This window comes from Odocoileus virginianus, chromosome 23 (genome assembly GCF_023699985.2).
Source record: "Odocoileus virginianus isolate 20LAN1187 ecotype Illinois chromosome 23, Ovbor_1.2, whole genome shotgun sequence".
Taxonomy (NCBI): domain Eukaryota; kingdom Metazoa; phylum Chordata; class Mammalia; order Artiodactyla; family Cervidae; genus Odocoileus; species Odocoileus virginianus.
The window spans coordinates 20,305,257-20,331,977 of record NC_069696.1 but is presented as its reverse complement, the minus strand read 5'-3'; the positions used below and the strand labels follow the sequence as shown (position 1 = coordinate 20,331,977).

Genomic DNA, 26,721 nt, shown 5'->3' with positions numbered 1-26,721 from the left:
TGGTCATTAAAAACAGAAAACTATTCAGCCTAATAGTGTTCATGATGAGAACCCAGTAGATTCTAACTAGTTCCCAGCTGTGTAACATTTGCCTTGTTTCACTGAGAAATATATATGGTAGATTCACTGTGCTATACAACAGAAACTAACATGACATTCTAAAGCAACTATGCTCCAGTAAATTAATTTTTAAAATTTCAAATGTCATTGGGAAGGAGAGTGAATCTCATCAGAAGTCATTCTAACGTGTCTTTTTCTCTTCATCCTTCTTCTCTGTCATGCTCTGACACAGTACAAGGTTCTTTTGACCTATGACACCCGTGTGAACCAGACTAGCCCTGTGGCTAAGAGCCCCACGTTCATCTGGAAGAACCACAAACTTCCTAATGATATTCCAGGCCGGGGTAAGAGATCCTTTGTGAATTTCCTTTCCCTAAAGTTGTTTTTTGGAGAAGGAGAGTAAATTCTATGGTTTATGCAATTAGCTTGTGGTTTTGTTTAGTTTAGTTTTGTTTTGTTTTACTTATTGTCTGAATAAGATGTAAATACAGATTTGTAAATACGGACTTTACTTCTCTGCCCAATGAATGATATTACAGTTCTGATAAAACACCAAAAATATTCCATTCTAATTTAGCTATACCTATCTTTGATATGTGTTCTATCCACTCTTTGACATAAATTTTCCTATAGAAAACTAGGTTTGGCAGTTGGCAGAATGAACACAGAGACAATAGTCTCATTCCATTTACATTTTACTACAGGAATCTCAAGGAGTGCATTCAGTGTATTTCGGCAAGGGATACTTGATGTCATCAGGCTGAGGGGTGGTCAGTGAGCCTGACCTCTAAGTTCTCCCCTTTTGCCTTAGAGCATACATGCTTGGGTCATAACGATGGTTACCTCCCTACCTGAGGTGAGGTCCCATCATGTCATGAAAGTCCTAACACGGCCAGACCTTCATCCATGCAACTTGAAGTACAACTGTGTGTGACACTGACTGTCACTAGACCGGCCAGCCAAGTGTCTCCTGAGCAACAGGGTCTCAGGACGCTCTGCCCTTGGCTGGCTTGGCCAAGGCTTTCTGCAATGAATAGTAATTCCACATTAGGGAAAAAAGTTTAAATTTGAACAAATATTTGTGTCCAAAGATGCAAAAAAAAAAAGGTGCAAACACTACTAATAAAATGACTTTTTTCATTATATTTTTATCATAGAAAAATTCATGCACATGATTTTAAAATCCTAGAGTAGAAATATTCATAACAGAAAGTGAGTGTATCTAGTCCCACCTCTGTGCATCTCTGGTCTTGTCCATTCTGCTAAGTTTTTTGCATATTTCTAAATTATATGCATGTATTTCTTGATTTATGAGCTTTAGATGTTATCTATTTCTTGTATTGATAAATTAAAATTTATTTTCATTCATTCATAAGTTTAAATTCATTTTCATTAGGCGTACTTTTCTCTAAGCTCTTCTCAACATAGTTGTGTCTTTTTGTCAATACATTTAGTGTATTATAATTTTACATTTGTAATTTTAATTAATATGTGTAAGCCTAGAGTTCTATCAAACATGTATAAAGCTTCTTGCTTCCCAAAGTTGTAAGATGAAGATGTTCTTGTCTCTATCCTTCCTTCTGCCTCCTTCTCACCTCCCAAATTCTCCTGTATTTTTCTTTTATTTATTTTATTTTTATTTATTTCTTTATATTTTCTTTTATTTGACCATATTTATTTGCTAGCCATAGGAAGCCTTCTGGCATTTACCTGTGAGTTGATTCTTTAAATTGAAAATTGTTAAATATTTTCATTATTATTATCTTTATGAGGCCCAATAGTGTATAGCCCCAGTGTTTCTCTTTTGAGACACACGTGCACACAAATTTTTTAAATGCCAAATTCTCAAAATATTTTACAGTTTTATTTTTAGACTACACCTTCCTTGAACATTTATCCTTGGAGTTTGACTATCTCTCATATTTTTGCTGTAAGAAAAATACCCGTCTCCTTCACCATATTGCTATTATCTTCTAGCTTCTTATACACTGTCTATTGCTTGGAGTCCATCCCATTTCTTCTTCTTGAACCCTCTACCTTCTAAAAAAATAGGAAGTTAGAGGATTCAAGAGGCAGCCTGTGAGGCATGTGTGAACAATGACCTTCTTGTACAGTTTTATTATTGTTGTCCTTATCACTCTAGTCCTGTGCCCACGCAGAACTCTGCTTCAATGCTGCACTGGGTTGAATCCACATTTTCCTGAATTCCACTTATTCTTCTGTGAATGTCTCAAACTCCTCCATCTATACAGCTTCACCTACATACTAATAAATCAAATTCCTGACACTTCCCATTGACTTCCCTCAGTGACCTGGTTGAGCTTGGAAAGGGCCAGTGGGCAACACTATCATTGACTGTGCATTCCACTCTGACCTACTTCGCCTCTGATTTGTTCTCTGAATTGAAAACCAATCGTCAATGTCTTCGTCTATGACTCTTCCTTAGGTATGTCAGTTTCAAAGACACCAGATAGTCTTCTCATCCGAATTCTGTGCTGGAAACTATTTTATCTTCTAACATTCAATGATTCCCATAAGAAAGTGTTAGTCGCTCAGTCGTGTCCAACTCTTTGCGACCCCAGGGACTATAGCCCACCAGGCTCCTCTGTCCATGGCATTCTCCAGGCAAGAATACTAGCATGGGTTGCCATTCCCATCTCCAGTAGTTCATCCCGACCCAGGAATCGAACCCTGGTCTCCTGCGTTGCAGGCAGATTCTTTACCATCTGAGCCACCAGTGAAGCCCTCCCATAAGAAAACAGATGTATAAACTATAAGGGTAACTGAAATAATGCCAGTTGGGAGGCACATTCCAAACACTTTTCTTCAGAGAACAAAGATGCAGCATCTCTATTACGAATGAAGAGATTAAAAAACGAACGATATCTTTTTAAAATGTAATTTTAAAAATTTATTTTCATTTTTCAGTCAGTTCAGTTCAGTTGCTCAGTCATGTCCGACTCTTTGTGACCCCCATGGACTGCAGCATGCCAGGCTTCCCTGTCCATCACCAATTCCCAGAGCTTACTCAAACTCATGTCCATCAAGTTGGTGATGCCATCCAACAATGTCATCCTCTGTTGTCCCCTTCTCCTCCCACCTTCAGTCTTTCCCAGCATCAGGGTCTTTTCAAATGAGTCAGCTCTTCACATCAGGTGGCCAGAGTATTGGAGTTTCAGCTTTAGCATCAGTCCTTCCAAGGAACAGTCAGGACTGATTTTCTTTAGGATGGACTGGTTGGATCTCCTTGCAGTCCAAGGGACTCTCAAGAGTCTTCTCCAACACCACAGGTCAAAAGCATCAATTCTTTGGTGCTCATCTTTCTTTATAGTCCAACTCTCACATCCATACATGACTACTGGAAAAACCATAGCTTTGACTAGACGGACTTTTGTTGGCAAAGTAATGTCTCTGCTTTTTAATATGCTGTTAGGTTGGTCATAGCTTTTCTTCCAAGGAGCAAGCATCTTTTAATTTCATGGCTGCAGTCACCATCTGCAGTGATTTTGGAGCCCCCCAAAATAAAATCTGTCACTGTTTCCATTGTTTCCCCATCTATTTGCCAAGAAGTGATGGGATCAGATGCCATGATCTTAGTTTTCTGAATGTTGACCTTTAAGACAACTTTTTCACTGTCCTCTTTCACTTTCATCAAGAGGCTCTTTATTTCTTCACTTTCTGCCATGAGGGTGGTATCATCTGCATATCTGAGGTTATTGATATTTCTCCCTTCAATCTTGATTCCAGCTTGTGTTTCATTCAGCCTGGCATTTCACATGATGTACTCTGCATATAAGTTAAATAAGTAGGATGACAATATACAGCCTTGATGAACTCCTTTCCCAATTTGGAACAAGTCTGTTGTTCCAGGTCCAATTCTAACTGTTCCTTCTTGACCTGCATACCAGATTTCTCAGGAGGCGGGTCAGGTGGTCTGGTATTCCCATCTCTTTAAGAATTTTCCACAGTGTGTTGTGATCCACACGTTCAAAGGCTTTGGCATATTCAATAAGGCAGAAGTAGATGTTTTTTGGGAACTCTCTACTTTTTTGATGATCCAGCAGATGTTGGCAATTTGATTTCCGGTTCCTCTGCCTTTTCTAAATCCAACTTGAACATCTGGAAGTTCACGGTTCACGTACTATTGAAGCCTGGCTTGGAGAATTTTGAGCATCACTTTGCTAGCATGTGAGATGAGTGCAATTGTGCAGTAGTTTGATCATTCTTTGGCATTGCCTTTATTTGGGATTGGAATGAAAATTGACCTTTACCAGTCCTGTGGCCACTGATGAGTTTTCCAAATTTGCTGACATACTGAGTGCAGCACTTTCACAGCATTATCTTTTAGGATTTGAAATAGTTCAGCCAGAATTTCATCACCTCCACTAGCTTTGTTCATAGTGATGCTTCCTAAGGTCCACTTGACTTTGCATTCCAGGATGTCTGACTCTAGGTGAGTGATCACACCATTGTGATTATCTGGGTCATGAAGATCTTTTTTGTATAGTTCTGTGTATTCTTGCCACCTCTTCTTAATATCTTCTGCTTCTGTTAGGTGCATACCATTTCTGTCCTTAACTGTGCCCATCTTTGCATGAAATATTCCCTTGGTATCTCTAATTTTCTTGAAGAAATCTCTAGTCTTTCCCATTCTATGTTTTCCCCTATTTCTTTGTGTGGATCACTGAAGAAGGCCTTCTTATCTCTCCTTGCTATTCTTTGCAGCTCTGCACTCAAATGAATATATCTTTCCTTTTCTCCTTTGCCTTTAGCTTCTCTTCTTTTCTTAGCTATTTATAAGGCCTCGTCAGACAACCGTTTTGCCTTTTTCCATTTCTTTTTCTTGGGGATGTTGTTGATCCCTGCCTCCTGTTCAATGTCACAAACTGTGTCCATAGTTCTTCAGGCACTCTGTCTATCAGATCTAATCCCTTGAATCTCTTTGTCACTTCCAGTGTATAATCGTAAGGGATTTGATTTAGGTCATACCAGAATGGGGGCTTCCTCATAGCTCAGTTGGTAAAGAGTCTGACTGCAAAGCAGGAGACCTGGGTTCGATCCTTGGGTCGGGAGGATCCCCTGGAGAAGGAAATGGCAACCCACTCCAGTATTCTTGCCTGGAGAATCCCATAGACAGAGGAGCCTGGCAGTCTACCTTCTATGGGGTCACAAGAGTCAGATACAACTGAGTGACTAACAAACCTGAATGGTCTAGTGGTTTTCCTTACTTTCTTCAATTTAAGTCTGAATTTGGCAATAAGGAGTCCATGATCTGAGTCACAGTCAGCTCCCTGTCTTGTTTTTGCTGACTGAATAGAGCTTACTATAGAGCTGCAAAGAATATCATCAATCTGATTTCGGTGTTGACCATCTGGTGATGTCCATGTGTGGAGTCTTCTCTTGTGTTGTTGGAAGAGGGTGTTTGCTTTGACCGGTGCGTTCTCTTGGCAAAGCTCTGTAGGCTTTGACTTGTACTCCAAGGCCAAATTTGCCTGTTAGTCCAGGTGTGTCTTGACTTCTTACTTTTGAAGTGCTTCCTACTCTTAAAAAAATTTTTCATTTCTAATTGGAGGATAATTGCTTTATAATGTTGTATTGGCTTCTGCCACACAACAAAGTGAATCAGCCATAAGTATACATATGTCCCATTCCTCTTGAACCTCCTTCTCACCCCCATTCCAACCCACCCCTAAACTTAATTTTTGATTTATTTTGGAATATAGTTGATTTACAATGTTGTATTAGTTTCTGATGTACCGTAAAATGGTTCAATTGCACATATACATATATCCATTCTTCTTCAGATTCTTCACCCATATCAGTTATTACAGAATATTGAGTAGAGTTCCCTGTGTTATGCAGTAGGGCCTTGCTGATTATCTGTTTTATATGTGGTAGTGTGTATATGTTCATCCTCATTTATCCTTCCTTCCCACCTTTCCCCTTTGGTAACTGTAAGTTTGCTTTCTAGGTCTGTGAGTCTGTTTCTATTTTGTAAATAAGTTCATTTATATCATTTTAAAAAATTTTTTTCTCAAGATCTTTTTGACGTGGACCATTTTTAAAGTCTTTATTGAATCTGTTACAGTATTGCTTCAGTTTCATGTTGTTTTTTTGTCCACGAGGCATGTGGGATCTTAGCTCTCTGACCAGGGATCAAACCCAGAGCCCCTGCATTGGAAGGTGAAGTCTTCCACTTCACCACTGGGTCACTAGGGAAGTCCGTGTATCATTTTCGTTTTTTTAGATTACAAATACAAGTGTTATCATATGACAGTTGTCTTTCTCTAAAAAACAGAGCTCTTAAAAGAGCTCTCCAACTAGACTCTTGTGAAATGCATTTGTTCTCTTTTCAGGGATCCTTCCTAGTGTAGTTTTCACTGTTTTTTCTGCCACAGGCCCTCAAATCCTGATGATTGCCGTCTTCACGCTCGCTGGAACAGTGGTCCTCCTGCTTCTCATCGCTCTCCTGGTGCTCAGGTACCTGCCGGCTAACCTGGGGTGCTCATCTCTCAGGTGGAGGGGTGGGTGAGAGCGGGGCATCTGATCCCTGTTGATAGTATACATTCACAAGAAGGTCCCTGGACAGAGCTAAGATTATAAAGGCATTCGGCATCAAAAAGTCTGTCTAGAGCAGAATACTACTGAGCGGATGAATTAGAGCTTGCCCTCAGAGACATGTGTGCGTGCGTACTAAGTTGCTTCAGTCATGTCCAACTCTTTGCGTCCCTGTGGAATGTAGCCCGCCAGGCTCCTCCATCCACAGGATTTCCTGGGCAAGAATATCGGAGGGGGTTGCCATGCCCTCCTCCAAGGAGTCTTCCTGAGACACCTGAACTCAAATCTCAGTTCTGAGATTCACCAGTTGTGTGATCTTAACTGTGTTATTAGCAACTTAAACATGTAACTTGGCTTCAGTATCTTCATCTGAACTGTTGTGGGGAATTGAGATAAAGTCTGTATAATGACCATAGAATTGGCATTCTGTGGGTGGAAATAGCTATTTCTGCTCTTTTATTAATACACTATGGGAATTTTCAAAGTCTCTCTATTACATACTTTCAGGCTGAAGAGGCTTTGTTGTTGTTGTTTAGTTAAGTATTTAGTTAATAAGTATTTAGTTAAGTATTATTGTTGTTGTTGTTTAGTTAAGTATTTAGTTAACTAAATGCTTAACAACAATAATACTTAAGTATTACATACTTTCATGCTGAAGAGACTTTGTTGTTAAGTCCTGACTGAATCTTTTTGCAGCCCCTTGGACTGTAGTCTGCCAGGCTCCTCTGTCTGTGGGATTTTCCAGGCAAGAATACTGGAGTGGGTTGCATGTCCTCCTCCAGGGCATCTTCCCGACCCAGGAATCAAACCTGTGTCTCCCATGTTTCCTGCATTGCAGGCAGATTCTTTGTCATCTGGGCCATTGGGAAAGCCCCCCATCAGAGCTCTAGATGTCAACTAATGGTCAGAAACGGAATGGCATAATAAAAGAGCATAATAAAAGCCTATGGGCTGGCTCTGTTCCTTTCACAGAAAATATAAGAGAGAACATGCACTTCGTCAGAAGAAGTGGTCCCATATTCCTCCTGAAAACATCTTTCCTCTGGAGTCCAATGAGACCAACCATGTCAGCCTAAAGGTAAGGCATCCCTTACCTGGTGAAGAATGTGCGGACTGGTGCAACTTCCCAGGAATTTGAGGAGACTTTGGTCCATGGTACAGAACGTGCCAGGCAGGGTCATTTGTTTCAGAATCCAAGACTTAGATGTTAGAATTCTCAGCTTCCTGCCTTTCCCTTGATTCTTCATGATGCTGCTTGATCCAGTGAACACTTTGGTGGAGACTGGGATATGGCGTGTTACTCACTTTTGGCATGTGACCCAGAAGAGGAGTGCAGAGAGGGAGAATTTGCCATGGAAGGGATGTAGGAATGGGTAAGGCATCTGAGTTCCCCTAAACCTGGGGGAACTACTTTCTCACACTCAGGACGTGTGACTTACTTGCTCCCTACTGAAAAACGAGTCCTCTGCCCACACTTGCGCTCAGCCAGGAAGGCCCAGCAGCCACCAGCAATACCGCCTCCCGTGGGCCATGGTTCATTCGGGACCTGCATGGTCTTATCTCCTCCTCACCAGGACCTCAGGAGATGAACTTTATCATCCTGTCTTTGCTGATGAGGAAAATGAAGGACAAAGAGTCGAGCAGCGGGGCCGGGTCACACACACTAGGGAGTCAGGTTACTGCAGATGTAACCCGCCAGCACTTCGGAGCATTTCTCATGTGCCTGATACCGGGACCTGTTTCATTGTTTCTGAGCTCTTTGAGGCAACGGGGCTAGAATTTCAAGAACAGACCACAGTCTGAACCCACCCTGTGTCGGTGTGACACTTAACCATCAGAGGTTTTCTGGTTTTTTTTCAGATTTTAATTCATTTACTTTTGACTGCCCTGGGCCTTCGTTGCTGCTCGCAGGCTTTCTCTAGTTGCAGCGAGTGAGGGCGACCCTCCAGTTGTGGTGTTCGGGCTTCTCATTGCAGTGGCGTCTCTTGTTCCAGAGCACAGGCTCTCGGGCACAGGTTCAGTAGTCCCAGGCTTACTTGCTCCTGTGAGATCCTCCCAGACCAGGCATCAAACCCGTGTTCCCTGCATTGGCAGGGCAGATTCTCAACTACTGGACCACTAGGGAAATCCCAGAGGTTTTATAACAAACCATACTAGGGGGAGGTGGAGTCCTAGAACCTCCACGTGAAGGAATGAGCAGGGTCCCTAGGAGTAGGGCCAAGCCGACAGGACAGTGTGACTTGAGACGCCTCCCTGCTTAGAATCAGCAAAAATAAAATTGCCACATGGGTCAGGTTTGTGTTTGGAGCCTTTCCACCAGCTCTCTGGGCATCCCACCCCAAGTCCTGCACGTGGCACTCCAGTGGCTCAGATCCCCTCATGGCTAAGTGAGGACTAGATCTCCCTTTCCTCCAGAAATGCTCCATGCACCAAAGTAACACTCCCATTAAGTCCTGAGCCACAGAAATAAAAATGCTATTGACAAAGACCAGGAACTTCCCCAGCGGTCCAGTGGTTAGGACTCCATACTTCACTGCAGTGGGCACAGGTTTGGGTCCTGATCAGGAAACTAAGATTCCGCCATGCTTTGCAGTGCGACCAAAAAAATAAATAATTTTTTAAAAATTTTAAATTAAGAAAAGATCAATCTATCTCAGGCACATGTCAGGAAGAAATCAATCAATCAATTCTCTCTTTGAAAATCCAGTAATCTTATAATCATTTACATTTCACATTGCATCTTTCCCTTTGATTCTTATCAAAACCTGTGACTGTAATTGTAAACGATTGTAAGATTATTGGATTTTCGAAAAGAGAACTCACCGACCTGAATGACTTAGTGGCAGTACCCTAGGAAGGGAGGAGGAGACCTCTAGAAGGGGTGAGCGGTCCCCGCCTCTGGCGTGACCCCAGGCTGGGCTCCCACATGGTTCACTTCTGCCCAGGTCCCGCCACGGCTCCACCCTTCACAAGCCTCCCCCACCGCCTCAGAACCCTGTACTGGACTTGGTTCTTTTGAGTTAAGCCTAAAACATCGTGTCGCTATGTGTTTTGTTAAAATGTAAATACTCCTAGGAGTATAACCCGTCTAACGCCTTGTTGGATATGACAGAATTTTTGTGAGTTAATTCATCATTAACCGCTCACCTGGCTAAGGAGGAGGTCTTTGGGACAAGTTGCCATGAGGAGGAAGGTTAGAAGTGATTCAGAGCATGGGGAGTCGTGGTTAGCCGAGCTACAGACCAGCTGGGGAGCAGGCGACCAGGGATTCTTTGTAAGAAGAGGTTTTCCAGTGCTGAGAATCAGATAGGACCAGAAGAAGACCCACGGGGGTCGACCAGAGTCAGCGAGAGGGGAAAATGCCACGTGACCGGATAGGCAATGGTTTGAGCTCTGGGTAAGGAAGCAAGACTCAGGGGTGAGATGATGAAGAAGGTATCCCAGATTGGAATGGAGAGTGACAGCAAACCAAGGCAGCCAGAGGGAGAGATGTCAGCAAAGCCCGAGGGGAGGGCGGCAGACAGAAAATAATGATAAAGATGCAGAGGACTCATTTGAGGATAAAACACCTTTGCTTGTAAGAAAGTGTCACCACCTTGGTCTCATCGGATCACCAAGTATCCCTGTAAGTTAGGATTGCCCAGATAAGGGACTGAGGTTCAAATGGTTTAAATGACGCAATCGAGGCTTGAGAGGATAAAAAGAACACTAGCCGAGAAGTCACACCCAGGTTCTGTACATTCTTAGGTGCCATGTGGTGCCACATAACCCTTTGTGCCTCACAGATAAAATGAGAAACAGGAGAAGGGGAGACTAGTGACGTTTATTAATCTGTGCTGTGCCAGGCGTCATGCATGGAATTGGATATTACTTATTTCAGTCACATTTTCAAAATGTCCCTATGAGGTAGCTTTTAACCAATGAAATACATCACAGGTTTTTGTAAGAATTGAATGGAAAGATGCAATGGTTCACAATCTTTTCTGCCTTTCGAGTAGCAGACTAAGAGCCGTCTCTAGCCTGCAAGGGTGGATGGGCATGTGTGTGTGTGTGTGTGTGTGTGTGTGTGTGTGTTTCGGTCAATATTTAACTTCTTTTAAAATTAATTACTGGGATTTCCCTGATGGTCCAGGGGCTAAGACTCCAAGCTCCCAACTCAGGGGGCCCAGGTTCAATCCCTGGTCAGAGAACTAGATCCCACACGCTGCAACTAAGACCCAGCGCCACCAAATAAATAAATATATTTTTAATTAATTATCAAATACACAAATCTTGGAATGGAATAGAAAAATCCACATTACTGGCTTCTTTTGACAAACCAGATGATCTCGAAACTCCAGGCTGAACCCCGAGCTGATGTGGCTGCCTCCTTAAGCCCCAGCAAGGTGTCCTCACTTGCACTGCTATTTGGGCCTTGAAGCATGAGTTCACAGCTCAGATGCCAAGCATGATTCCCTGAGAGCATCTGTCCGTAGCTGCAGGCAGTGGTTCCCAGTAGTCTGGGGGAGCTGGGTGGGAAGGAAGCAAAGGAAGTCTCTGGCTGAAATAGGCCACAAGAAGAAGCGGGGAGAAAACCCAGAGTTAAGTGTGCGGCTGGTGGATACTTGGAAAGAAGATACCATTGGGGGGGGAGGTGAGCATGAGCGGGGACACTGGATAATTATAACAGTTTTTCTGAGCCTGCCTGGCATGCTATGAACTAACTGCAGTAGACACAGGCAGAGTCTCTCAGCCTTTGGCCGGCAGGTGGGGAGCCAAGACGTGGAGCCTCTGGAATAATTAGCTTGTCCTTGTGCCAGATTGATGATGACAAGAGGCGAGACACAATCCAGAGACTGCGACAGTGCAAATACGACAAAAAGGTGACTAGTCTCCTCTGCTTTTCTGAACTCTCAATCAGGGATGTGTGCCGGGCCTTCTGACTCATCGTGGCCGCAGCTCTGATGTCAGTGGGGTGATGGCCCGGGTCCTGGGGCTGACCCAAGGGGTGCTCTTGGAGCCTTTCACAGGGCTGGGCAGGGCTCTGCTTTACTGCTTATAATATTCCCAAGTCCTGGGTATACTGAAGAAAAAATAAAATTTTTTAAGACGGGGAGAGTGTATTAAGGAAAAATAACGGACTCAGAGCAGTCCAGGCAACTCTGTATTGTATTTTGAATTATTGCAGTGGGGATGTGACAATCCCATAGCAGCATTTTATATCTTCTATCCTTCCTTCTTTCCTTCCTTTCTCCCCTCCTTCCTTCTTCCCTCCCTTCTTTCCTTCCTTCCTTCCTCCTTTTTTCACTTAGTCATTTTAAAGAAACACTCTCATATGAGCCTGCCACATCCCAGGCACTTGCCACCAGGGATATAAAGAGCAGTAAAGGGATGTTACCGCTTTTAAGAGCTTACAGTAGTGTGGGAAGACAGTCATGTGAGCAGATGATTATAACATGCATATAGCGGTCATGCGACACGATCTCCTTCATTCAATTGATCCTTGCAGCGAGTGATTCTAAAGGATCTCAAGCACAATGATGGCAATTTCACTGAGAAACAGAAGATCGAATTGAACAAGGTATGCTTACTTAAGACCTTTAAGTGAGAAATGACCTTACTCCGTTTTCCCCAAGCATTGAGGTCCCTGGTGGAGCAAGGTGTTATTAGGGAGTCCTGACACAGAATCCTATAGACCAAGGAATGGGTGACCATACTTCTTGTTGAAAATTCTCCCCCCAAATTTTGTCAAAGATGTTTGATGGTACAGAACATGCTGGCATGTCCTAGAAAGTGGTCCTGATGTGATAGGAGAGTAGTCAAAGGTTTGTTGTATTCAGGTCTTCTTGCTGACAAAAGAAAGACCATGAGGTCAGATTAATGCCAAGTGCAGAAGAAGACGCACTGATGATTCATTGTTATCAGGAGCAGTGGAATATCTTCTCAGAGATCTGAGACATGGCACGTTTTATTAGTATATTATTAGTTTTTAATCAGGTGCTCTTTTCTGGCTGAACTGCTTTGTAAATGATTGTGTTATGTTTTAGTTGCTTCAGATTGACTATTACAACCTAACCAAGTTCTACGGCACGGTGAAGCTTGATTCCACGATCTTTGGGGTGATTGAGTACTGCGAGAGAGGATCCCTCCGGGTAAGGAACCAGAATCATTTCCAATTTCCTAACCAGCCAACCATGTGCAAAAAAAAAAATGTGTAATAGAAATTTTAAATGCTCACTCAGTAAAATAATAACAGCAGAGAGTTACCAGGAAAGTGTATGGGCCCATATTCTTATCAAACTAGATCACTCAGATTTTGTCCATTTATCCCTATTATATCTTTATAAGTGAAAGTGAAAGTCACTCAGTCGTGTCCAACTCTTTGGGACCCCAAGGACTGTAGTCTGCCAGGCTCCTCTGTCCATAGAATTCTCTAGGCCAGAATACAGGAGTGGGTAGCTGTTCCCTACTCCAGGGGATCTTTCCAACCCAGGGATCGAACCCAGGTCTCTCACACTGCAGGTGAATTCTTTACCAGCTGAGCTACCGGGGAAGCCCAAGAATACTGGAGTGAGTAGCCTATCCCTTCTCCAGGGCATCTTCTTGACCCAGGAATTGAACTGGGGTCCCCTGCATTGCAGGCGGATTCTTTACCAGCTGAGCTAACTAGCTAAAAAATATTTAGGAGTGTAGACTTGAAGAAACAAAGAAAAAATGTGGAAATGTGGAAAAGTGATTGCCCTCCGTTCATTTTCTTTTACTTGCTTATTTGCTTTTGTATTAAGAGAAAACTGGATGGTTATTAGAAAAAAGTGTAGATTTAAAATGTATGTATGGCATAAACTCAAATGTATCCTAAAGGAAAAAAATCATAGCCCTAAATGCCGTTCTTTCTTTAAAAAATAATCTAAGAAAAAAAATAATAAATAAAGGCAAAAAATATATAAATATTTTTTATTTATATAGGCAAAAAAGGCAAAAAATATATAAATAAATAAATAGGCAAAGAAATAAATAAAAGGCAAAAAGAAGGCAAGAAAATAAATTAAAAAGGCTAAATAAATAAATAAATAAATAAAGTATTATCTCCATGGAACTGAAAAAAAAAAAATCTAAGTATTCAGTGAAAAGTTTAGAATAACTATGGCCTAAAGGAAAGGAAACCACAATTAAATTATTATAAAACTCATAAAATTTTAAAGTGCATTCTTGAGTTGTTTATTTTTAAAAAACTATAAAATATACAAGCCTCTTATACTTCTAATTAAATCTTTAAAGCAACCATAAAAATAAAATGAAAATAAAAGAGCTATGAAAAAGATGCTTTCAATTATGAAAGAATATATCATGACTATTAAATTATAAAGTCTAAAAAAGGGAAAAATTTCAGAAACAATATAATTATGAAAACTTGACTCAAGAAGTAAAAACTTAAGGACGTCAATAATGGTAGAAGACATTAACATTTCCATTACAAAGAAAACCAGATTCAGTTTAATTTTTCTAAACTTCAATGAATAATTCTCACTGTCTATAAACACTGTTCTAAAGTTAAAGAAAAATATGAACATCTTCTAAATTCATTTAACATTCAACAAGGCTAGCATAAAGTTGATACTAAAATGTAATTAAAGACTACTGTCATTTATCAATATAAATGGAAAAATTATAAACTCAATACAGGTAACTAAGCCAAGTCATATATGAAAAGCGTAATACAGTTAGATATGTTAGTTCTATGAATGGAAAAAATATGACTCTAATGCATCATATCTAAAGGTCTTTGGAGAAAGGCTATATAAGATCATTTTAATTGGTGCTGAAAATGTTCATTTAAATTGCTGCTGATACAATAAAATAAACAATTCCTAATAATAACAATTCAAGTCTTTCAAAATTAGAAATACTTTCCATAAAGGGCTAGACCATATCTGAATCATTTGGTTTCAACGTGACAAAAAATTTAGATACACCAGTAAGTGAAGATTATCACAGAGGACATTTTCATGGGGAGAAGAGATAATAAATAAACAAAAGCCATATATCAGGTGCTAAGGGAAGAGTCTGTCTGCTCATAACTCCCCTCCCTTAAACTGACGGGTTACCCACCGCTTCAGCAACCTCATCTGAAACAACCAATGAGTCTGGGAGACTTTGGTACACTACCAAAGAGACTTTGGTAGTGTACTTTGTTGGAGACTGCTGGTACACTACCTAAGCTAAAACTGGGCTTTTTCCCCAACCAAGAACCTGTTGTTAGGTTTTCAGTTAGGGTCCTGCTTAGAGTTTTACTGTGAAGAATTAGCTTAGTTTAACTACCCTATATCTTGATAGAACCATCACCACGTTAATACTATGAGTTCAAAATTCTAGGTCATACAGTTCACACAAAAATTCAAGAGCTCTGTCTTAATGACAGAGGACTTAATAAACGAACGGAACACTTAGAGCTATTAAACCAACTGATGCAATTGTTCTTCTAAGTAAAAATGGAAGCCTAGTGAAGGGATACCCTGATAGGGATTCCCTGTTGGAAAACACTCGTGTTGTTTTTGATGATACAGAGCCTGCAGCCCAGGCACTTGTGAATTGGGCTCCCAGCCCACTCTCCCTGCAGGTACCTGCTCACTCCTTTACCGCTGTCTGGTGAAGAACCAGGATTTGGGATCTGTGGGCTCCTCATGCTCATCTCCTTGTGATAAAGAACCACCTAGTGTTTCTTAGAAAAGAAACATATGTTCAATAAAAACAGAACAGTGGAGTTCCAGCTTGTTCCTGAGCCCAAGGACTCTTGATTAGATCATTGCTGGAACTTCCTTGGTAGTCCAATAGTTAATACTTATGCTTCTACCACACGGGGCGTGGGTTCAATCCCTGGTTGGGCAACTAAGATCCCACATGCCTTGGGGTGTGATCAAAATGTTAAAAAATAAAAAACAAAAGAAGATCATTATTTGCCTGTCAGAATCTCTCCACAGTGGCATCCTTTAGATAACTCATCTTCCCTTTCTTTTTCTCCTGCTCAGGAAGTTTTAAATGACACAATTTCTTACCCTGATGGTACATTCATGGACTGGGAGTTTAAGATCTCTGTCTTGTATGACATTGCTAAGGTAAGAGACCCACAGACATGAAGGATATTTATGAAAGTTAAATCTGGAAAACAGACCTAGCCAGCTATCGCATTGGTTTCTTCATCTGTAAAATAATAATGAAAGTATTACCTGTGCCATAGGGTTTTTGTGAAGATTTTATGAAACAACATATGGGCTTTGGTAAAGGCCTGACAAGCAAATATTCAATATGTATATTGACTTATTATTTTTATTATTAAATTCTTTCTACACTGGGTTGCAGGCACACATTTTCATAGATTTGCTGGAAGTGAAAAAGAAATCACATAAAGTTTCAGGCAAGATAACTGAATCTTCACCTTAATGTAAGAGAAAATGTAAGGGCAGGCATTCATCTTGCATGAGGCAATAAAAAAGTTTGGACATGTATATTTGCTAGACATGCTATGAAAAGGAAGTGGCTACCAGTAACTAGGGCCCCATTCAAGAATGAAGAAAAACCAGTCCCAAGAGTGAGCTATTTGATACAGTCTTAAATCACCTGAAAGACACATAGCATCGGAATCAGTTGGGAAAATAAAGCGTACAATATCTTACTTGCCTCAGTTCACTCCCAGGACCAAGGCTGGTAACTAGTGTCTGCAGTATCACCACCTCTGGCCACCAGGGGGAGACACAATAGCCAAAAAAGAACTTCCTCTTTCAAAGCTGAATGAAACATTCTGTTTCAAAATAGATGGAAAGCAATTAGATTTCAAGAAATAATCTAGCCTAACTTCTCCCTTCAGGAAGGCAAAGCCTTATTATTCATATTATTTTCATATTCATATTGAGGTAGCAGAGAACCAGAGACATACTCAAGGTCACAGACTGAATAAGTGGTAAGCAAAAACACTTAAAAAAAAAATTAGGATCAATCTTTGCTTCATATTGTCTATAACTCCTTAACCAGGGTCTGTAGACAGTTGCCTTTTACTGTGTCACCTAAATAACCTTCAAAACTGGATGAAGTACTTAGGCAAACATTAGGGCTTTAACAATATTTTATAAAGTTAATGGAGTTAAATTTAAAACTCGACAGTGATTCTATCCACATGCTGAAATGATTTCACCAAGTCATCTCCTTCCTGAAAATGACAGAACAGCTGAGGAGTGTCATATCTCTTTGTTTTCCTGTCATCTGAAAAACTACAGGGAATGTCCTATCTGCACTCCAGTAAGACAGAAGTCCACGGCCGTCTGAAATCGACCAACTGCGTGGTGGACAGTAGAATGGTGGTGAAGATCACCGATTTTGGCTGCAATTCCATTTTGCCTCCAAGAAAAGGTCTGTCAGGAATGAAATTTTCACTAGTTTCCCACTTAAACATGTCTTTAAATTTTTGCACAAGTCCATGTAAAATGCTCAGGAAATGGTGATACTGACCAGAAAAAACACTTCCGTAAGAGGCAGTAGCTGGCTTATTCCCTTGTCAGTGTTCAGTGTGTGCCTGTCAAGTTGAACAGATCTCCTCTGTGGATTTCCTTCATCTGTGTGTCCCTTGATTTAAGGGAGAAATCATGAAAGAGTTATTGGCTTGTGGAGGCAGGACTGTGTGAAAAAATACAGAAAGTTAGAGCCGTAGGAGACCTTAGAAATCCTCTTATTGAACCCTCCTCTTTTATAGAAGACAGAACTAAAGCTCAGAGAGGCTAAGAGAATTGCCCAAAGATAGAATATAAGACTGAAGACCCCTTTCCAAATTCTAGTCATCATTCATTTATCTGTGATAACGATCAGAAATGATGATGCTTAAAAAAAAGCCTTATTGGTAAAATATATTCTTTTATCCCTTTCAGGAGTGGTGATGAAGGTCAAAAAAAGTAATCTGTAAAGTATCAAGGGCTTTTCATGTTGACTGTTTGCCAGTCCTGTATTAGAACTCAGGGTTAAACAGCCTCAGAGGGCTAGGACTCATATATGCTCAAAATACCACTAGATTCCTCAAAAACTAAATTCTACCTCTAATTCTATTTTGCAATCCTTTTAGTTTTCCATAATAGATGAAAAATTACAATCCCCCACCCACTTCTTTAGCTATGTCAAGGATGCTAAGACATTGGACTAAATCCGGTTAGTGCTTATTGAGAACCTACTGCGTGCCCGGGTTCATCGTGGAGTGAGCAAATCCCCTTCATGAAATGACTCACCATGACACAAAATCAGATGAATTGCAGATCCAAGCCTACTCCCCTGAACATCCAGTTATATGAGCCTACCTGTGGAGTTGGTTACCTGAAATCTTATTCTAAGTTGATTTACTTCCCTCTCCTACAAGCCCAACCATTAGGATCCATTGTTAATGAATCACAAGCCACATAAATTCACAAGACATAAATCTGAAAAGGCAGTGAACTCTTGGATGGAAAGCCAAATGGGGAAAGTGTGCTTTATCATAAGCATCTCACGATACCTAAACACACAAATCTGTTGATTTATTTAATTGAAACTGCTGAAGGTAGAAATCTCAAGAAGTCTACAGGAAGCTAGGTGATCCTGGAAAACTCCCAAGGGATGTTGGAGAATAATTAATTGTATGCCCCCATTATTATAAATAAGGTATGTAATGGGGGTCCCAAGCCCAAGTGACTACAGGAGCCAGACACAGGAGTGCTTCACTCTTGAAATGAACTTGATGGGAAGCACTAGTAATAGTATGCACGCTAGTAAAATGTGAGTAAATCGTATTTTTTTTTTTTTTTTTTTAAAGAATACCACAGGAACCAAAGAAAGCACATCTATGTAATAGCTGACCTCATGGCTGCTACTGTATCACATCTAGAAACTATCAGTGACTGTCTCTCTGTTTAAATGTGCTGTCTTCATTTTCTTTTAGTAAAAATACTGTTGTGGGTTGCCATTCACTTCTCCAGGGGATCTTTCCTACCCAGGGATTGAACCCATGTCTCCTGCATTGCAGGCAGATTCATTACCGTCTGAGGCACTTGGAAAGCCCATTATTTCCTTTTAGTAAATATACATATATGGCAAATCCCTGGTGGCTCAGTCAGTAAAGAATTCACCTGCAATGCAGGAGACTCAGGTTCGATCCCCTGAAGAAGGGAATGGCTAGCCACTCCAGTACTCTTGGCTGGAGAATCCCATGGACAGAGGAGCCTGGGGTGCTACAGTCTATTTCACTGCAAAAGGGTCAGACATGACTTAGGGACTAAACTACCACCACCAAACATACATATAGTAAATATATTTATATTTGCTAAAAGAAATATGTTTTATATTACATAAAATTTGTAAACATATATTTATTAAGTATTTATATATATGTAGTGTTTTATGTGGGCTTCCCAGGTGGCTTAGTGATAAAGAATCTGCCTGCAATGCAAGAGACCTGGGTTTGATTCCTGGGTCAGGAAGACCCCCTGGAGAAGGAAATGGCAACCCACGCCAGTATTCTTGCCTGGGAGAGCCCATGGACAGTGAGAGCCTGGTGGGCAGCAGTCCATGGGGTCACAGAGTCAGACATGACAGAGCATGCACACAATGTTTTATATGACATAAAATATATAAACATATAATTTTAAAGTATTTATAAAGGCTTTCATAGCTTTATGCTGCATGTTCCATAAAGTATTAAATCCTCAGTCTCTTACATTCTACTGAATTCACCCCACAAGTATTTACTGAGCATTCCTTGTACCCAGGCGCTGTTCTAGGTAGACCTTGAGGGTTTTCAGGACTATGACCCAGGCAGTTTTAGGGAGGGCATGCCATGTTTCCTCACCCAGATCCTGGCATTACCTAGTCAGCTGGGAAGGCAAGTGTGTGTTCTGCCCCCATCGCCAGCATGAGCATGGTGGAGGGACTTGAAAAGCGTGTCGGGGATCTCTGGGCTGCTCACCCCCTCAGCCTCACAGTCTCAATGCTGAACACACAGACTTGTGGACGGCCCCGGAGCATCTCCGCGTAGCCAGCGTTTCACAGAAAGGAGACGTGTACAGCTACGGCATCATCGCCCAGGAGATCATCCAGCGGAGAGAAACCTTCTACACGCTCAGCTGTCGGGACCAGAAAGGTGAGGACCTTCTCTGGGAGCCAGCAGGAATTCTAGGCTGACCGAGACCCCGAGGTTTCTGTGATCACATCTTAGTCCCCATGTCAGCGAGAGCAATGTCACTCCCGCGCTCCACACTGCACAGGGCGGCTGGAGGGATTCAATGACAGTATGAATGTCAGAGGGCTCTGAAAAGCATACGCCAATACCCTACTGCCAGCCGCCACCACTGTCAGCATTATTGAGTTAGAGGGCTGTGCCTTAAAATTTCCTGCTTTCCTTCTGATTCCATTAAGAGATATGCGTCTTTAACACCTGAACTAGATCACTAACAGGCCCACATACATCCTTGAGGTCTCACTAAGAGCATATCTCTAGTAGTTTTGTCACATGTCCTCTCTTTGTGTGTGTGTGTGTGGGGGGAGGGGCATTGTTGCTGTTGTTCAGTGGCTGTCGTGTCTGACTCCGTGACCCCCATGGACTGCAGCACGCCAAGCCTTCCCCATCCTCCACTGTCTCCCGGAGTTTGCTAAAGTTCATGACCACTGAGTCAGTGATGCTATCCATCTCACGTGTGTATGTATGTGTGTGTGCGGGGGGGGGTGTGTAGCATAGTTTATTAAATTCTAGAAAGTTGATTTAGAGATTATATTGACTCCCCATGGAATACTAAACTAGACTATTCTTTTTTTTATTATTAAACTTTGTATTTTGTATTGGGGTATAGCCGATTAACAATGTTGTGATAGTTTCAGGTGGAGAGCAAAGTGACTAAGCCATACATGTATCCATTCTCTCCCAGACTCCCCTCCCATCCAGGCTGCCTTAGAACATTGAGCAGGGTTCTCTGTGATCTACGGCAGGTCCTTGTTTGGGGGAAATGTTTCATTCCGTTCGTCCAATTCTCGATTTACTGGGTACTTACTGTGTACCAGCCCTTACCAGTATGGAGGATGAAGGTAGCTGGGGGTGTAGGGAGGACCGGCTAGCATCTCGGTCAGAGGAAACCTCCCTAAGACAGTGGTCTTTGAGTTAAGTTTTAAAGGGTTTGTAGCTTTAACTGAAGTACTTCCTGGATGTAAGAGGGCCTAAGACCCCTTCCCCTGGTGGCTCATCCATTCATTCACATCTGTGTGTTGAGTGCTAGCCTAGGCTCTGCCACACTCCCACCGGCTCCCCATCCAGGGTCCGGGAACCCATTCAGAGTCTGGAGACTGCTGCTAAAATTTCTTCACACTGCATTCTTTCTTGTAATTCGAATGGTTCTCGTCCCATCAGAGAAGATTTTCAGAGTGGAGAATTCCAACGGAGTGAAACCCTTCCGCCCCGATCTGTTCCTGGAAACAGCAGAGGAAAAAGAGCTGGAAGTGAGTATGTCTCCTGCAGGAGTTTCTTTGGGTTTGCAGCAGCAAAAGAGCACAAACGAGGTGGATGAAGACCAAGGAAATATATCCACTTACAGCTCTGGAGGCCAGAAGTCTGAAATGAGTTGTCAGAGGCCATGCCTCCTCCAGAGGCTCTACGGGAGAATCCATTCCTCACTTCTCCCAGGAGCTTCTGGTGGCTTTTGACATGCCTTGGCTTGTGGCCACAACACTAATCTCTGCCTTCAGGCCACATTCTCCATTTCTGTCTAATCTACTTCTCTCCTTTATGGGGATACATGTGACTATTGCTGTTACTTAGTTGCTAGGTCGTGTCCAGTTCTTTGCGACCCCATGGACTGCAGCACGCCAGGCTTCCCTGTCCTTCACTGCTGTCTTCCGAAGTTTGCTGAAACTCATTCATGCCCACTGAGTCAGTGATGTGACCCAACCATCTCATCCTCTGCCACGCTCTTCTTTTGTCCTCAATCTTTCCCAGAATCAGGGTCTCTTCCGTTGAGCCGGCTCTTCACATCAGGTGGCCAAAGTACTTAAGCTTCAGTCCAGGGACTTCCCCGGTGGTTCATTGTTTAAGACTACGTACTTCCATTGCAGGAGGCATGGTTCAGTCTCTTCTCAGGGAACTAAGATACCACATACCATGTAGCCAAAAAGTTAAAAAAAAATTAAATTGGATTTTTAAAAAAACTTTTTAAAAAAGGATAATCCAGAATTATCTTCCCATTGCAAGATCCTTAATCATACCTGCAGAAACCCTTTTTCCAAGTAAGGTAGCATTCACTGGGTCCGGGGGTTGGGACACATCCTTGTGAGCCGGTATCAGCCTGTCATCCTCCTAACTCACAAAAGAGCTCCTCCAGCACACATCACGTTCTCAGTATTTAGGAGCTAGAAGAGCAAGATATCTCTGTGATACACTTATTAGGCTTATAAACTACCTCCTGATTATAAAATAAATATGCCAACATCTAGAAACAATAAAGACATGTACATTCACTCTTTCTATCCTTCCTCCGAAGAAAATGGAGACTTTTCTGGATTTGCTTAACTGTTTTATAATCCCTCACAAAGGCCTTTAAGGACTGTGGGGAAAAAGATTCTAATTTTTTCTTTAGAATTTTATCTGAGTTTTATAATCCAGAATATGGTGAGTAAATGTTGAAAAAATATTTTTGGTGGTTAGATTTTTTAAAAACTTTTGTTCCTTGCAGGATAAAGATAAAAACATTTTGCTTCAGTTTGCAAGTGACCTGCTAGGTGAGGTTTAGGGTCAGACTCTCCTGAGCATCAATGGGCCTTTTTTATTTCTTTCTGTTTTTCAACATGAAAGGCAGGTTGTACCCCAAGGTGTTCTGAGCTACATCCACTCCTATCTTGCCTTCTCCTCATCCCTTCCCTTCCTGTTGCTTTTCTGGATCCTGGAATTCCTCTCCTCACATCAGTATCTCTCCTCTCAAACCCTGCTTTCTAGTCTGAGTACATCCTCATGTTTAAAACAGCTTTCACCAAAGCCGCCTCCTTGTCCATTGACTCGTGCGGCTGGATGGTTCTGGAATTGGAAATGAGGAATTCGATTCCGGTCTTCTAGTAGCTGGTTCCAGTAGAATACAGGTCTGAAACTCCAAGACTTGGCCTGAAGGGCATGTGCTGTTGACCGAGGAGCCTGGTGGGCTACGACCCATGGGATTGCAGAGTCAGACACGACCGAAGCAATTTGGCACGCACGCACGCTGCATCAGCTCACTCGTCGGCGCTTCTGTCCCATCCTCTAAGGCAGTCAGCCAGCGGATCGTTTTCCCAGGCAGGGGTACCACCTAGTGATGAATATGGGCAACTACAGTTCTATACCGTGGTCCTCTCTTCCCCAGGGACTCTTCATTAAAGCAAAAGAATGCAGACAGGCACTGTATCTAGTACCATTTGTGATCCTGTTTGTGTTCAGAGTGAAGAGCAAACTTAACTTAAAGCAAATGCCCTTCAGCATGCTTTTTGATCCCACAAAAGCTGCAAACAAGCGGTATCAAATGAGATGATGGTTCCATGGGCTTCCTGTCCTCTTCCTCTGTACCCCCCCACCCCCACACACACCCTCCCATCCTTCCCATCCTTCCCATCCTCCCACCTCCCCTCCCCACCTCCCCCAGCCCCAACCCCCCGCTTCCTCGTTTCTCTTCACTGCAGCTGGGAAACTTACAAACGAACATAGATTAATGTCCTCTGCCCATGTCATACCTGGGACATACTTGTGCTAAGGAAATTATTAATTTTTTAATCTGAAATTCAAGTTTAACTGGGTGTCCTGTTAAACTTTTTTTTTTTTTTGCTACATCTGAAAACCCTAACAAGGTGCCTTCACAAACCAATTAATTCAGAAGCTCCTGAAGTCCTAAGAAATTTTGTGCATGCTCCCCAGACAATCCCACGGTCAGGCACAGTTGAAAACCAGTGTCATAGAGCTTCACTCTTGTTTTAGAGTCGCCTCGTACTCACCAAGCCCAGCTATTTATCCCCCTCCCCAGCACAAACCCTGCAGATGTCCGTAAGGCGTTTTGTCTCTCCCATCCCACCTCGTCCGTTTCTCCTTAGCCTAGGATCGAAAGGAGGGGTGAGGCGAAGAGTGCAGCCATGATGACCACAGGGAACTGGGCCATTTCGTACTAATTGTGAGAGTTGAGATGTTTTAAAAAATATTCCCTGCTTCAGTTGCTTACATCACGGAACAGAATAGTATAGGACACCACCCTCTAAGCTAATCCACCTCTTATTTTTTATTTGAAGTATAGCTGATTGACAGTCTTGTGCCAATCTCTGCTGTATAGCAAAGTGACTCATTTATACATTCTTTTTCATTCTTTTCCATTATAGTTTATCCCAAGGGGACTGGCTCTAGTTCCCTGTGCTACATATAGTAAGACCTTGTTTTTATCTGTTTTAAAGGTAATAGTTTGCATCTACCAACCCCACATTCCCAGTCCTTCCCTGTCCCCGCTCCTTTGGCAACCACAACTATGTTCTCTAAGCCTGTGTCTGTTTCTCTTTCATAGGTAGGTTCATTTGTGTCATATTTTAGACTTCACATGTAAGTGATACCATATGGCATTTGTCTTTTTCTGAGTTACTTCAATTCGACCTCTTCTTTCTTCCAGGTCTATCTACTTGTCAAAAACTGCTGGGAGGAAGATCCAGAAAAGAGGCCAGATTTCAAGAAAATTGAGAATACCCTGGCCAAGATATTTGGGTATGGCGGACATTTTTACTTTTTGCCACTAACTTCAGTTTTTTCTAATAGTTGACATTCAGTGGTAGCTAAGTATGAGAATGCCTTTTCTAATGAAAAATCACAGGTTACAACACCTGTCTCCAAAAAATTAAAATGATATGGAGATGAACAGACCATTTTCTCGAGGAATAATCACTTGAAAAGCTAAGTACTATATGTTCAAGGGCAAAATGAGCCTGATTAGAAAATAGATTCTGACTGATCATGATTATATCTGTTAAAAAAATATAGTTCCCTTACTCTTCTGCAGGTAATTAGGATTTAGAAGTCTAGTAGAATCCTGAGGATCTTAAAACCCCTGGATAATTCTTAACATCAGCAAGTTCCTTAGAGTTTTAAAAATTGTAAGATCAGGAACTTTGGCTGAATCAGAGTATAATTCAGGATCAAGAGAAAAGTAACATACAGTTATCCAGTAAGATTGAACTTTAGATTTCCCATGTTTTGAGGCAGACACAATGCAGAGTGAGAAAAATAGCTCTAGGAGATCCAGTTTCTAGGCTAGGATCTAATAGTAGCTAGTTATGGTTACCAATTTTGTTGCTCATAAAATTGGAATGAATTTTCTGTAGATGATTCCTGCAGTTCCTTCTAGCTCTTTCTGTAGTTTCGTTAAGTCAAAGACTCAGATACTTACTGAAGCTAAATAAAGCCCAGGACTGAGATGGGGTGGAGTAGTGGTCCCAAACCCCCCACACCAGGCCACACAGCAGGAGGTGAGGTGGGGTTGGGGGGCAGCTTCATCTGTTCCTCTTTGCTCACATTACCACCCAAGTTTTGCCTCCTTTCAAATCCGCAGCAGCATTTGATTCTCATAGGAGCGTGAGCCCTAACCCTAAAGTCAGGGCAGAGTATCCTGAGAATGCCACAAAATAGAAATATAGTGCACAGTAAATGTAACGTCCTTGAATCATCTTGAAACCATACCCTCCTACCCCCACCCCTGCCCAGTCTGTGGAGAAGTTATCTTCCATGATACCAGTCCCTGGTGGCAAAAATGTTGGGGACCTCTGGGTTAGAGTGAAGACAATGAAAGTGTGGCCATTGATTGCTTGATCTAAACCACTCAATGGGGGAAAAGAGCAGGAAATAAATGATTTCAATCTTGCTCTTTTTCATTCCTTCCCAGATGTATTACTAAGAGCAGATGAAACTGTATGTGTGACAGATGAAATGTGAGCTCATGAAGAAAAAACTAGGCCCCTGGTATTTAGCCTTGAATGTGGTGGTTCTCTACTTGGCTGCACATTGAAATCACCTGGGGATAGTTGCAAACTACTGATGCAGGAGTGCTACCCGAGAGAGTCTGATGTAATTGATCTGGGTGCAGGGTGTCATCAGGAGTTTAAATAAGCTCCTCAGGTGATTAAAATACACAGCCGAGGTTGAGGAAACTGTTTTAATTGAATCAATTCATCATGAAATCAGATTATCCATCTTCATCCCTTCCACCTGCTCCCACATTCTTTCAACCCAGCTCGATTTCTTTATGGTTTCGGGTGAGAATCTCCTGGGGACCTTGTTAAAAATTTCTCTTCATCCCAAACCTAGCAGTTTCCAGTTGTAATAGGTCTGTGATAGAACTCAGAAATGTATGAATTTTTTTCTCTTTTTTATTTTTTAAATTATGAAAGTATGATAACATTTACAGGAGACTTGGAAAATGCAGAACAAAGTTACATATAGTTCCACTATATATTACAACTATTTTTTAAGTAGGTAAACTAAGATTTTTAGTTGGAGTTTCAATGTCAAACTCTCAAAAGTTAACAGAATAAATATACAGAAAAGTAAAAGGATATAGTAGACCTGAAAAGCACCATGAACCAACTAAATATAATTAAGATTTATACAATTTTCATACAACAGTAGGATACAAATTCTATTCAGGTTCCCATAAATTATAAACTAGGAGTCTCTGGAACATATCCAGGGACACAAAACAAGGTGCAAACATTTCATGGTCTAAAGGTATTGAAATCATACAGAGTATGTTCTCTTATCACTGTGAAATTATGTTAGAAATCAATATCAGAAGATACTTGAAGATAATGCATCTATTTTCAAGTCCATTGTGGCATTTACCAAGACCGACCTAGCCATTGAAAGCCTCAATAAAGTCAGATTAATGAAAAAACATGGTGATTGCAGAGAAGAAAGCATTTAAATGAGAAATTAAAATAAAAGATTTTTTAAAACCCCATGTATTTGGAAATTAAATGTCCACTTTTAAATGATGGGTGTATCTAAGAAGGTATAACAAGGAAAATTAGAAAATGCTTATAACAGAATAAAAATAAAAGAGAATTTACCAGAATTTGTTGCATGCATCT

General features: G+C 41.6%; 1 protein-coding gene across 6 annotated transcripts in view; it reads left to right on the top strand.

Moving 5' to 3' along the window:
• GUCY2C (guanylate cyclase 2C) overlaps window positions 1–26,721 on the top strand; it is a 97,671-nt gene that overhangs the window by 58,277 nt on the left and 12,673 nt on the right. For all 6 annotated transcript variants that reach the window (XM_070453657.1, XM_070453660.1, XM_070453659.1 and 3 more), the window contains exons 13-23: window positions 293–404; window positions 6,459–6,540; window positions 7,591–7,696; window positions 11,418–11,480; window positions 12,107–12,178; window positions 12,645–12,749; window positions 15,624–15,710; window positions 16,866–16,998; window positions 19,607–19,744; window positions 21,002–21,090; window positions 24,255–24,346. In XM_070453657.1, coding sequence (XP_070309758.1) covers window positions 293–404; window positions 6,459–6,540; window positions 7,591–7,696; window positions 11,418–11,480; window positions 12,107–12,178; window positions 12,645–12,749; window positions 15,624–15,710; window positions 16,866–16,998; window positions 19,607–19,744; window positions 21,002–21,090; window positions 24,255–24,346 — 1,079 coding nt within the window. The remainder of the gene's footprint in view (window positions 1–292; window positions 405–6,458; window positions 6,541–7,590; window positions 7,697–11,417; window positions 11,481–12,106; window positions 12,179–12,644; window positions 12,750–15,623; window positions 15,711–16,865; window positions 16,999–19,606; window positions 19,745–21,001; window positions 21,091–24,254; window positions 24,347–26,721) is intronic.